At 38.1% G+C, this 13310-nt stretch overlaps 1 protein-coding gene across 1 annotated transcript in view; it reads left to right on the top strand.

Moving 5' to 3' along the window:
• Window positions 1–13310, top strand: part of HSPA4L (heat shock protein family A (Hsp70) member 4 like) — a 47699-nt gene that overhangs the window by 13108 nt on the left and 21281 nt on the right. The window contains exons 4-12 of the mRNA XM_089525829.1: window positions 1019–1141; window positions 2736–2835; window positions 5423–5556; window positions 5959–6203; window positions 6290–6366; window positions 9799–9950; window positions 10366–10472; window positions 11706–11839; window positions 12398–12597. Of these exons, the coding sequence (XP_089381955.1) occupies window positions 1019–1141; window positions 2736–2835; window positions 5423–5556; window positions 5959–6203; window positions 6290–6366; window positions 9799–9950; window positions 10366–10472; window positions 11706–11839; window positions 12398–12597 (1272 nt within the window). The remainder of the gene's footprint in view (window positions 1–1018; window positions 1142–2735; window positions 2836–5422; window positions 5557–5958; window positions 6204–6289; window positions 6367–9798; window positions 9951–10365; window positions 10473–11705; window positions 11840–12397; window positions 12598–13310) is intronic.

Genomic DNA, 13310 nt, shown 5'->3' with positions numbered 1-13310 from the left:
TGTCTAGGATGTCTATTACTGTATTCTGTAGGGAAAGCATTTATTTTCTAATGAGATAAAAAGGAAAAGTCTTCTTCCAGTCTTGCATTGCAGCAGAACTGGTTTTGTGATTGAATGTCCACTGAAGAGGAAACAATGACCATTCCTATATTGCTGGTGATGGTACTTATACAGTGGGACCTCGGTATCCCCAGACTTGCCATCTGCGTATTTGAGCATCCGTAGATGGCAAGCCCACATTCTCCCCAGTGGTGACGCATGTATGCAGCTGTGCCACCATTAGGGACAGTACAACTGAACCCCTCCCTTCCTTCTGTTCCCTCTCCCTCCCTCCCTCCCTGCCATCCTTCCTTCCTTGCAGAGGCGTCTGACCCAGGCTTGGCTTCAGAGGTGGAGGCTTAGCCCTGTTTTGGCCAGAGGGAGCTGGCACCAGGGCTTGGGTCTTGGAGCCTGGAAGTCCTGTCCAAAGCCCTGGCTCTGACTGCCTCTGGCCGACAGGCTTCATCCTCTGCCTTCGAAGCTAAGCCCTGGGCAGAAGCCTTGGAGAGCAAGGAAGGAAGGGGGAAGAAGGGAGGGAGAGAGTATGGAAGGAAGATAGGGAAGAAGGAGGGAAGGAGAGAGATGAGGGAGGGACAACGGAAAGAAGAGGGAGGGAGGGAGGACTTCAGTCCCATTGTCCCTAATGGTTGTACGGCCATTAAGGACAAGGGGACTTGAGCATCTGCAGATTTTTGTATCGGTGGAGTCTGGATACCAAGGGCCGACTGTATATGCCCATTACATTAATGCTTCACTATTTAAGTATACATGTAAAACATTTTAGTGTACATTTTTAAGAAAAGGGTATAAATCCCATGGATTCCTTTTCAGATTATAGTGCCTATCACATGATTTAGAAAGGTGTTACATTTTTTAAGAGAGCTTTAGGAGATTGCCTTAGACACTGGAAGCAGTGTGATAATATGTAACACTTCTAAGGATGTGTGTTTACATGAATACTGTTTTTCTTATGTTGTAGGTACGATACTTGGATGAAGAGAGACCATTTGCAATTGAACAAGTTACAGGCATGCTATTGGTTAAACTAAAAGAGACATCAGAAAATGCACTTAAAAAACCTGTAGCAGATTGTGTTATTTCGGTAAGTTGGCATTATGATGTTAAGATACTTATGAACTAACAGCATTATGCATTCCTGGGGCAGATCAAAATGAAAGCTGTTGCTGAAAAGGAAACTCAGTATGTTTCCCTGATTACTAACAACTGTTCCTTTTAGTTATTTTAATTGATAATTATCATAGAACTATGTTAGCAACAGAAGTCTTGATACACTGAGTGTTTGTAAATTCTACTGGAAGAGAACATTAGTGTACAATTAAGAATTGGCTTATTTAGTTTGCTGCATTCTCCATGCAGGTACCACAGGGGTGGGCCATATTTTGAGGATAGATAAATAGAGTAAGATGTTCCATCCTTCTCATCTCCAGTTAAAAGGTGCAGCTGATGCAAGAACATCCTGCTTAGAGTTGTGGCTACTCAGTGGGATAGAGAGGTTAACAGTCTGACTTTGAGACTGGTCCCTTTGGAACTTGTTCCCAAAGCAGTCCTTAAAATATCTAGTTCTCATCCACTTCACACAAAAGCATATACATCTTGCATATGCCAGGTTAGGACTCCTATCTGTACTGTAGGTTTCCTTTGCTGTTTTTACTGCTGCCATGATTACAGCAAGATGTTTTTTATGTATTCTGCTCTGTACAGATGGTGAGTGAAATCAAGCTAATCAGACTATATATAGGTACATTAAAAATGCTTTCTGTCCTTCAGATTCAGAAGGGTCCTTTAGCAAGTTGCTGAAACAGACCTTGCCCTAAAGCTTACAATCTAAAGAAAATATGTAGTGGGGGGAAAAATAGACATTTAGGAGGAAATAAGCAGATGTGTCAAGCTGCATTACCTTTAGCTGTCCTATTCATTGGTTATTGCCTTACCTGCCAAAGAATAACCCATGGATGTGTGGATTGGTCCTCCTGCCATCCAAGAATGAATATTCATGATAAATACTGGCCTCTCATTCTGCTCCCCTCCCCCACCAAACTGTTCATGATTCCTCAACTTCTTCCTTAAAATCCATCTTTTTGTAATCCTTTGGCATTCACCTCATAACCTAAGCCTGACTTCATGTAACTGAAAGACACAGTTTTTTTATTTTGCTTCCATTCCTGTCCCATTTGTTGAATTTTCTATTGTAAAGCTTTTGTATTTTATAGAGTATCACATGTAAATTGGATTGACACCTATATAAATCTATCCAATTGGAGTGCCTACTTTCAGAATTTCTTCCCTCATCTGTATTAAGGGAACTTGTCTCATTTCTCTAGTGCAATCCCCTTAGCCTCCCTCAAACCTCCTTTAGGGGATTGGCTTTTGGATGGAAATGAAGGCTTCTGGGGAAATTAGACTCTCACAGTGCAGTGGTAGAAAGATGTTTAGCAGCAGATTTAAAGTTGATGACTGTAGTAATTTAATGTTGTATATCTAACTGTTATATGAATTAGACCATTATATTGAGATAACCAGTATGTATTAATGGATTTAAATCTGCTTAAATTGAACATTTACTTTAGCATGGTAAAATTCTCTCAATAAAGTGCATAGAATTTAGCTAGTTAAAATGTACTGGCAAAAAGTGAATATAGTGAAGATAATATAATGGAGGAAATTGTTTTTCACAGATACCAAGTTTTTTTACTGATGCTGAGAGAAGATCAGTAATGGCAGCTGCACAAGTAGCAGGCTTAAACTGCCTGAGGCTAATGAATGAAACTACAGCAGGTATGCTTATGATTTAATAAATACTATACACTCATCCCTCCATATTTGTGGCTTTGATATTTGCAGATTTTATTATTCATGGATTTGATTGATATGTTCTTTCTAGGAATATCTAGGTCCTCCTCCAGTGCAACTCTTTAGTCAATTTTAACTACTGGTTGCACTGAAAGACCTAGAGATTCGTAGAGAGTATACTGTACTAGGCATTTGTAGCTCCTCCAGCATAGTTCTGTGGTCAATGTCTGTTGGACATTGACCACAGAGTTGCACTGGAGGACCTAGAGATTCCTAAAGAGGAGTCCTCTCAGGTAAAAATATGGTGTTTTTGTTATTTGCATTTTTTCTATATTCACGGGGGTCTTGTGCCTCTAACCCTAGCGAATATGGAGGGACAAGTGTATAGAATTAATCTTTACTTAAAATCACATTTCCCAGCAGATAAGGTTATAATATCCTGTTGATTGGGTTGCTCCTCCCATTTGCTTTTAATAGGCAGCACAAAGACTGACCTTATGGTTCCATGTGGGAAGGGCAAGCTCCTCTGAAGGTCAGTCTTTCTCCTGCCTGTGCTCTTAATAGAACTTGTTTTGGGAGTCAGCCACTTTTTCATTGTAACAACTGCTTACCAATGGGCATCCCTGGCCTCCTTTTTTCTTCTCTTCATTCCTCTGCCTTTACCTTTAAAACAAAAAACTCTCTTGTTTCTTTTCCTTCCTACCTACCTTCTCTTACTCCCCTTTTCTCTCATTTGCACAGGAGCCTGAAGTGTGCAGCTAGAGTAATTAGCAGCATGCTTCAATTCTAGAGGAAATTGCTCACAAGTAAACTACATTAGAGGAGTTCCCCCCCAGAATTTTTTGTATCCAATGTAGACTCATAGTCTTACCTATGTCTACTCAAAAATAAATCTTAGCAAGTTTGATAAGGTTTATTCCCACGTAAGTATATGAAGGATTACATATCTAAAGTGTTCCTCGGATCCCAGTTTTAATAAGAACTGCTACTTTACAATGCTTTCAGTAAAAAAACCCCACAAAAACAAAGATTGAGGGTCAGATGTAATTCTATTTGTTTAACTTGAGATATAAGTTAAAACCATAGATTACATAGTTTAAACATCTAATACAATTAGAAGAAGCATAATGACAACTGAAATTGTCATTAATAATAATAATAATAATAATAATAATAATAATAATAATATATTTTATTGGCAAAGATGATTTTTTTCGCTAAATCACATATTTTTTTAAAAGTTCTTGCCCACAGTTTTTTAAAATAAGAAATACGAGGGTGTTTTTAAACGTTTGAGTGATGTAATAGAGCATCACCGCTTCAAAATTATTGAAATACTTTGAAGAGTAATTTTCAAAATTTAATGCTCTGTTGTCTGAGATACATGGATTTCTCCGTCTTCAAAACGATACTGTGTTCATATACAAGGGAGGTATGTCCAATTATACTAATTATATAAGGTATTTATTTGAAACACTTAACGTTAAAACAGTTTTAGTCTCCACATTGCGAAGAATTACAATATTTTTAAGCAGCTTGACATGTGAAGCTTCCTAAGTAATTTTGTCTAAAACAGAAATCTATGTTTTAATAAAATAAGTTGACACATTTACTGTAGAATCCAGCTTCTCAAGCAGTAGAACCCTTTTGGTTCTTGCAAGGTTGGGAAATATGTGAATGTGGAATAGCTTCCTTAATTCTGTGTACATTTTAAAATCAGTTGTAGAACATCGTGGCCAGGCTCAAGTGATGTGCTGCCTCTGGGTCCTACTGTTAATGTCAGATCCTCTGGCCCCTGCAGCCTTTCTTGCACCCTAAAAATCTGGTCTGGGGTTGGGAAACATTTTGGAGCAGTTTTCTGGCCTGAGCGCAGGCAGGAAAGGAAGTCTCTGTTGTGCTGATTTTAGATATAAAAGCACACCAAACAATACCTCTTGAGCACTGATAGATCAATTCAGTACTGATAGTATTTAAATCATCGGTGGACACTTTTCAGGGATCAGAGAGCCATTTTTAGTTCTTCTGAGACTCTTGAAGCTTTCGCCGTCCTCTGCAGCCCCTGTCTTGGGCAACTAAAAATGATGTTTCATCATTCCCAAACACCTTTGGAGAGAACTGGTGCCTTTACCCCTGATCTTGCAGTCTGAGTTCTGGGAAATAGCATATTAAATTGCAATCTGACAGGGAATGGTATTTTGTTTTGTTTTTTCACAGTAGAAAAGGGCAGAACATCCTGTAGAATGGGTTTGCTCCTCCCATTTGTTCCTATTAGGCAGGAATAAGAAAAGAAAATACCTATTTGCCACGAAGGTGCTGGGAGGGTTGGGGTGGCTCAAGGGCTACACTGAATCCCCCACAATACCACATGCAGCACTTTGGCTATATGTTCTCCACATCCCACACAGTTTTCATTCCTAATTTAAGTGTAAAATAGCATGTTTCAGAACACATTTTGAAGATAATACATTATTGCAGTGTAAATAATGGGAGGCTTTATATGCTTCTATAATTTCTCTTAGGTTCTGGTAAATTGGATTGTTTTTGAAACAGCATATTCTTTGTACTCTTGCAGTTGCACTCGCCTATGGGATTTATAAACAGGATCTGCCCAACCCGGAGGAAAGACCAAGAAATGTAGTTTTTGTAGACCTGGGACACTCTGCATACCAAGTCTCTGTTTGTGCTTTTAACAAAGGAAAATTGAAGGTAAATTAGTGAAGCAAGTTGTAATTCAGAGAAAATCACCATAGGGAATTGTCACAATTTAGACTGTGTATGAAACTTGTGATTTGTATCTGCACAATAGTTTTTTGAATTTACAACCATTCTTTCTGATTTCTTCACACAGTCTCTTCCTGATTGCATATAAACAACTATGGTTTTGCCTAGTACTTTATATGACTCTGTGTTTTGAATGACTGGATATGATATAAGTTAAAATGTTTAATAAAGAAGGCATTACCAGCCCTGGGTAAAGGTGCTGCAAAAATGAGTGGAAACTATAGCTGATAAGTGGGCTGCAAGTTGCCCACCTGTAATCTGAAAACACAGGAAATTTTCCTATAACTTTATTAGCTTGATTGTCATGCCTTGTTCTTAACTTCACAGGTATTGGCTACTACATTTGACCCATTTTTGGGTGGTAGAAACTTTGATGAGGTTTTGGTGGATTACTTCTGCGAAGAGTTCAGGACTAAGTATAAACTGAATGTGAAAGATAATGCGCGTGCACTGCTGCGATTGTATCAGGAGTGTGAAAAACTGAAGAAGCTAATGAGTGCCAATGCCTCCGATCTTCCCATGAATATAGAATGCTTCATGAATGACATTGATGTCTCTAGTAAGATGAACAGGTATTGTGTTCTGTTCTGTAAAGCTTAAGTAAAATGATAGCTACTTCCTACTTTGCATAACTTAGTAATCTCTCTCTCTTAAATAGGGCTCATTTTGAACAGTTGTGTGCATCTCTTCTCAATAGAGTAGAACCTCCTTTGCGAGCAGTGATGGAGCAAGCTAGTAAGTAAATGCTATCTCATCTTTGTTTGCAGCATTTTTCTTCAGGATCTATTTGCCTGTCTTAATAGGTGAACACTTACTGTATGATAGCATTCTACACTTACAATATTCTAGTTATTTATTTATACAGTACCACTGATGTGTGTAACAATTTACAAAGAACAGGTATGAAAAGTTCCATTCCCTAAGATCTTGCCATCTAAACTAGATGCAGGGATGTGGAAGGAGAACAGTGTAAGTAGAGGTGGCAGACAATTCCAAACATAAGGAACAGGAAGTAAAATGGGTGGAGATGTTTAGCAGGAGACATATAGACAGGTGGAGATGTTGAAGCTGGAAAAGCAAAGCAAAATGTAATTGAAGTGTAGAGAAATAAGGAGGTACAAAGTGGTGGAGGGTTCTAAAGAAGACAGGAAAGATGAATAGGATCTGTGTGAAGGGACAGGCAATGAAGGCAATTAAGGAAAAGGAATTGCATGGGCAGAGCAAAGACAAACATGTATAATTTTGGCAGCAGAGTGTTCAGTGAAGGTGATTGGATTATGGCGATCTAATAGAAAACCAAAGAAGAGAAAAATTAAATCATCAAGATGAGAAGCATTTAGTGCACTGACAAACGTACTGAAGGAACAGAGTGCAAAATATGTGTTGTTGTAAAGACAAGAAGTGGTATGATCTAATAGTGAATTGAAGGCAAAGAAGAGAGAAGTACACTCGTCCCTCCCCATTTGCGGCTTTGACTTTTGTGGCTTTAATTATTCAAGGATTGTATTAATATGTTCTCTCTAGGAATACCTAGGTCCTTCAGTGCAACTCCTTGATCAACTTTAACCAAAAGTTACTGTGAATGACCTAGTGCTTCTTAGAGAGAACTAGGCACTAGGCATTTGTAGCTCCTCCAGAGCAATTCTATGGTCAATGTCTGGCAGATGTTGACCACAGAGTTACACTGAAGGACCTAGAGATTCCGAGAGAGGTGTTCTCTCAGGTAAAAACATAGTGTTTTTGTTATTTATGGTTTTTCCACATTCATGGGGGTCCTGTGCCCCTAACCCCAGTGAATGTGGAGGGATGAACATAAAAAAGAAAACTGAACAACAGGATAGATCATGAAATTCTCAGCAGATTGATAAAAGGAATGAAGAAATGAAGTTTGATGAGAAAGGTTGGGTATACTGGATTTGAGACTGTCTTGAAACATCCAACAGAAATATCAGAAACTTTATGGGGACTACAAGATTGAATGATGGTGAATAGGTAGATCTGTGTAATCAGCAAATGGTTGGTATGAAAGGAATGGAAAGGGTTAATTATACCATAATACAAAGTATATAGAGGGAACAGTAGAGGCTTGGTAAAAAAATCTGAGAGATCTCAACAGAGAAGTTACCAACAACTTGTCACATTCAGTTTCTTTTTGGTTTGGGAGGTAAACAGGGTCAGTATTGGTTATAATTGGGTCCACAAGGAAATATCAGGGATCTCTGGGTGAAGCTAGGGGTGCATCTGCTTTGTAGAAATAATGCAGTTTAACACTACTTTTAAGTGCTATGGCTCTATGCTATGGAAGATTTATAAGGTTTTTAGCTTTCTCTGCCAAAAGGTACTGGTGCCTTACAAAACTACAAATCCCTGGATTCTGTATGATGGGTTATAACTTGAACTAGAATGTGCAAATCAAATGAAATTCAAACAGTAGTCTTAATGTGGGATTCTACCAGGATTCTGCTTATTCCATATTATCCTCTATCACAGTAAGTCAGGACACTGATCCTCATGGGAATAGTCTTGCCCTCTGTTTTGTTTTGTTTTTTCAAAAAGTTTTTTAATAGTATGCATATTTTAGGATTTGCCTATGCCTGCTCATACTTCACTTTGATGTTTCAGTGTTGCGATTTCAGCTGCAGAAAAAGAGGAAACCTTAGTCTCTAAGTTGCACATACAGAAAGCCTGTCTGCTGTTATTCCATGTCTTAGGACTGGTTGGTATAGGAGTAAACTCATTTAGATAACTAGCTTCTTGAATTGACGCAGAAGCTAACTGGACTGTCAGTGCAACCAGCCAGTGGTGTTGCTTTGATTAGAGTTATGTAGGAACAGTTATTCCTGTTATTTATGAGTAGGCAATCCCTTGTAAGCACACTGCTGTAATAATTTAAAAATGTGTCAGAAAGAGCGCAAAATATTTACTAAGCTCATTTTCAGGAAAAAGACAGTAAATGATTAAAATGTATGTTATGGGCTGCTTGTGTATATTCTAAAGAAACATTGTAAACTTTTTTTTGGTATGTGACAGAGGATTATCTGGCTTCATTAGTCTACCAGATACATTTTTCTGTTTTCTGCTTCCTGCCCTAATTGCACAGTAGAATGTTTCTCCAAAATGTGGGTTTACGGGGGGGTCTCTTCAGTTTGTGTTGGCAATTGAGTAATAAATATTGTGTGAATACTGCTTAAAGAAATGTGTTATAAAAGAGTTTAAAGTTGGTCTGTTCTTTCATGGTAACTTCAATAGGGTGCTTAGTGACTGTGGGTGAGCCTCTAGGAAATATTCGTGTGGTTAAATATTGCATACTTTTGGCTATAGCTGTACACAAAAGTATGAATCTGTATGATTGCCCATTCTGGCATTCATAAAATGACCATGACGTAAACCCATGGTATCTATCCTTTGAAATATGAGGGCTTTTTAATCTTGACTGACCACAGACAGCCATCAATGCCATTTACAATTTTTATATAAATATTGTGGCAGTAGTGTAAATTTATGTTTTCTTGATCTACTGTGAAATAATATATACTCAGTAATTGATAGCCGTATAATTTTTGAGACACCTTGGAGGCAAAATACTTTCAGTTGAAACCCATCTATTCTTTGAATAGGAAGAAAAGTGTTGGTTTTGCTTACTGCCTCTGTGTATGTGCCATAAGACCAATGTGTGGCATAATATATGTTAACTGCCACTGTACCATAACTGTTGGTGTCCCTTTTATCTGCCTTTTGTCACCTGAAGAAGAACCAGTAGCTGTCCATCTGCCCTCTTGCCTTGTCCTTCTGAGATTCTGCTTTTGTGAAAGTCAGACTCAGAAGGAAGGAAGGCAGTGGCTTTCTGGTATCATGTGCACCTCACTACCTTGTTCATCACTGCCACTTTTGCATAATGATGGGGTATAGGTCTCAGTAGATGCTTCCATATGCTAAATGCTGAGACTGTTTTCTCCCTGGGTGGTTTTGGGATGTTTGCCTATTGTACCATAACAGTTGGTTATGCTCGGGCCTAGAAACAGATTTGCCACAGACATGTAGATAGTAGAGGAAATCCCAAAAAGGACATCTTGGTCCTCCCTGAACAATTCAGATACAAATACAAACCTCTCAAACACTACATTATGTTTTCCCTCATTTATAGAAATAAACTCTCTTGTCTCCTAGAACTACAGCGTGAAGATATATACAGTATAGAAATAGTAGGTGGAGCAACTCGAATCCCATCTGTGAAAGATCAGATATGTAAATTCTTCTGTAAAGATATAAGTACCACACTAAATGCAGATGAAGCTGTTGCAAGGGGCTGTGCTTTACAGGTGAGTTTGCTTAGTGTTATTATGTTGGTTAGCAATATTACTCAATATTTCTGAGAGTTGTAATTTGATTTGCTCGTGAGTTTTGCTATGTGGGTTTTGGTACAACAAATCCTTAATTTTTTGTGGATTTTTCAGGCTATGTGGCCGTGTTCTGGAAGAGTTTTATTCCTGTCGTTTTGCCGGCATCTGTGGCTGCCATCTTCATCAGGAATAAAACTCTTCCAGAACATGGCCATGTAGCCCAAAAAAAACACAAAAACCTCTGGATGCCAGCCATGAAAGTCTACAACTTCAAATCCTTCTTAAGACCTTATCACTGTAATGTGTGTGATTAAGATGTAGTTGGATAATGCTTAATACAATGAATGCAAATTTGCCAGTTACATGACTAATTGATTTTTTTTCTCCTTTGTAGTGTGCAATTCTTTCTCCAGCATTTAAAGTCCGTGAATTTTCCATCACAGATGTTGTCCCTTACTCAATTACTCTGAGGTGGCAATCTTCTTATGAAGAAGGAACAGGGTAAGAATTTTGAGATGAAAGGGCATATAAGAGCACCAACTATGCAGTTGAGTTTATAATGTCAGTAAATTGTAACATCAGTTGTGATATCTTGACCCCTAATGTTAGTGGTAACAATTTCTGGGCGACCAGCAAAGATTCCTGTCAAAGGGGTTGAAACATATGGGCCAAATAAAGCTGGTTCAAACTGAAAGGTGCAGTATTTAGATGACACATACCTCCAAAGTAAGTAGAAACTTGGTTGAAGCCATGCTCGGTGGCTAAAAACCAAAGCAAAAAGAACCCGGGATATTGCAATTAGTCTGGAAAATGCGCACCTTCAACCCTGCATATAAATTCCTTGATGCCAGAGCGGTTCTAAAGGACTGATCCATGCTAATCCTAAAGCTGCATCTAAACACACTGGTACAGATGCCCATGTAAAAAGGATGGAGCCAGGTAACTGCAAAAAATTTGAAAGTGTGCCACTTCTAATGGATATAACTATAACATACAGAAGCCAAACAGTCCTAGAGGGGGCATGGGGTGAAGGGTGCCTATGATTGTGCTTTGCCAGTGTTTTCCAGGGCACAATAATGCTTCGATACCCTGTGCTGGTGGAGGATTGCAGATGCAACTGTGTGGCCAATCAAAGGGGCAGCTATCCAGTGGGATGGCATCTAGGCAGTAGGCAGTCGTCGATGGTGTGTTTGTGTGGCAGTGTTCCTGCATGGTGGGGAGGTGGCAAAAAAATTGCCCAGCAGCACAGCTTGATGCTGTTCCATGTGATTAGGCTGTGTTTATTCAGGCCACCTTGGGAGTATCCTGTGCAGACAACAGGGTTTCGAACTGCTTCTGGAAAATGCAAGTTTGAGCTGCTTTTTCCTGCCTGTCTGTTCCACCTCAAAAATCTCCCAGCTTTTTCTCCCTACTGCTCTCCTGAGATACAGAATAGCTTAGCAGAGGTTATAGTTGGGATGTAGCTACCAAAAGATTAAGATAACACAAAAATAAAAAATCTTATGTTCTTGATTTTAATTGGTGCATCACAGTGTTTGCATCTTTGTAATGGAAAGGTATGATGCGATCAAGATTAAGATTTGGCCTGTCATTTTCAGCTTTGAAATAACATTGATAATTAATTGATATGATTTCTTTGGTTAATTTCTTGTATTTCTTGTATTATGGCTGTTCATTCCTTGTGATTTAATTGCTAATCCTGTTGCGTTTTAACTGTCGTTTTTTCCCCTGTAGTGAATGTGAAGTATTCAGCAAAAACCATGCTGCTCCATTTTCAAAAGTTATTACTTTCCATAAGAAAGAGCCTTTTGAGTTGGAAGCATTTTATACGCATCCACATGATGTTCCTTATCCTGATACAAGAATAGGTAAAATGTTTCTTTACGTTTTGAACTTAATGTCTTTTGAATACAAGGGAGCTCTTGCCTTAAACAAGACTGTTCATGTAACAGAGTTAGGAAATTATAGAAATTAATATTGAATATTTGCTCCTCATCAGCAGTGCTTTTGGTTACAACTTTTGGTGTGTCTGGGGGTGAATTTTCTGTCCCTGGAGCTGCAAATACTACCAAAAATGTCAATTAAAATAAACTCGCCCCATCAGCAACAACCCCAAAGTTGAAGTGGCTAGAAATTTGTTTTGGATTTTAAAAGGAGTGCAAGGGAAGCTCTGTAACCTATTTAAAATGTGAGCTGCCAGAAAAAGAATGGTCTGGCAGTGTCAGTGTCCACAAAAGCAGCAGTGTGTCTTCATGAGCTAGAAGTGTAAACTAGAGGTTGCCAGTTGTTAATGCCTACATGTTTTTATACCTGTGTAAATTTGGCCAGTTACTTGGTAACTAAATGTAGAGAATAAAAAAAGAAATATTCTCTTAGTGTGTTTGGTGCAAGAAACAAATGGCAGCTGTGTGCTTTATATTGCTTAGGTCATTTTGTTATTCAGAACGTTGGACCCCAGCATGATGGTGACAATTCAAAAGTGAAGGTTAAAGTTCGTGTTAATATTCATGGAATTTTCAGTGTGGCTAATGCATCTGTAATAGAGAAACAAAGTACAGATAATGATCCTGGAGATGCAGCTATGGACACAGATTTATCATGTAAGAATCAAAGCAAAGATGAACTGGTAAGTAAAACCATAAGCTGTTACTGATATTGAGTGTCAGCAATAACTTTGCAAGAGTTATGTCAGAGAGTGGGGGAAATCTGGGGAAGCATTTTTAAAAAACATAATGTACACTTATTGAATTTCAATTTTGATAGTACTCTTAGCTTATTGATATTTCAGAAAAATATTCTTTTATCTTATTGTTTTCTTCAACTCCTTCTCTATCCACTTTTAATTGTATTTCTTTTTCCTTTTAGTCATTGTCTCTTTTTCTTCTCCTAATTTCCCTATAAATGTATAGTTTATAACTCTGGAAACTTTAACTGAATTAGTTTACCATTTTTGTTTCTTTGACTATCTTACCAAAGGAAATGTTGCCTCCAAAAAAGCAGGAACAGCCTAATTTAAAACAAACCAACAAACCATGTACATTGGTATTTGGTTTGTATTACATTTGTTTCCCCAAATAGATTTTAATCTGCAGATTTTTACAGTACCTCCTTTTGCCTTCTTAAACGTTCATAAATTTATGTATGTCTAAGTAAAATATTAACACCAGTCTGTCTATATTTGAAGTATGCAACAACCTTGAATATCCAAGAGAAATTACTTACTATTTCTCCAGTTTCAAAGATAAGAGCAATGTGAACTGTGGTTCTGGATAAAGAATATTATGGAAAGAAAAATATTCTGTTCAATGCAAAGGCAGCACTTTAATGACTAAGAATTGT

Source organism: Sceloporus occidentalis, unplaced genomic scaffold, assembly GCF_023333645.1.
Source record: "Sceloporus occidentalis isolate IW3139 unplaced genomic scaffold, rSceOcc1.0.p SCAF_5, whole genome shotgun sequence".
In the NCBI taxonomy this organism is placed as follows: Eukaryota; Metazoa; Chordata; class Lepidosauria; order Squamata; family Phrynosomatidae; genus Sceloporus; species Sceloporus occidentalis.
The sequence above is the reverse complement of the archived record's forward strand: the minus strand, read 5'-3'. Positions and strand labels throughout refer to the sequence as shown.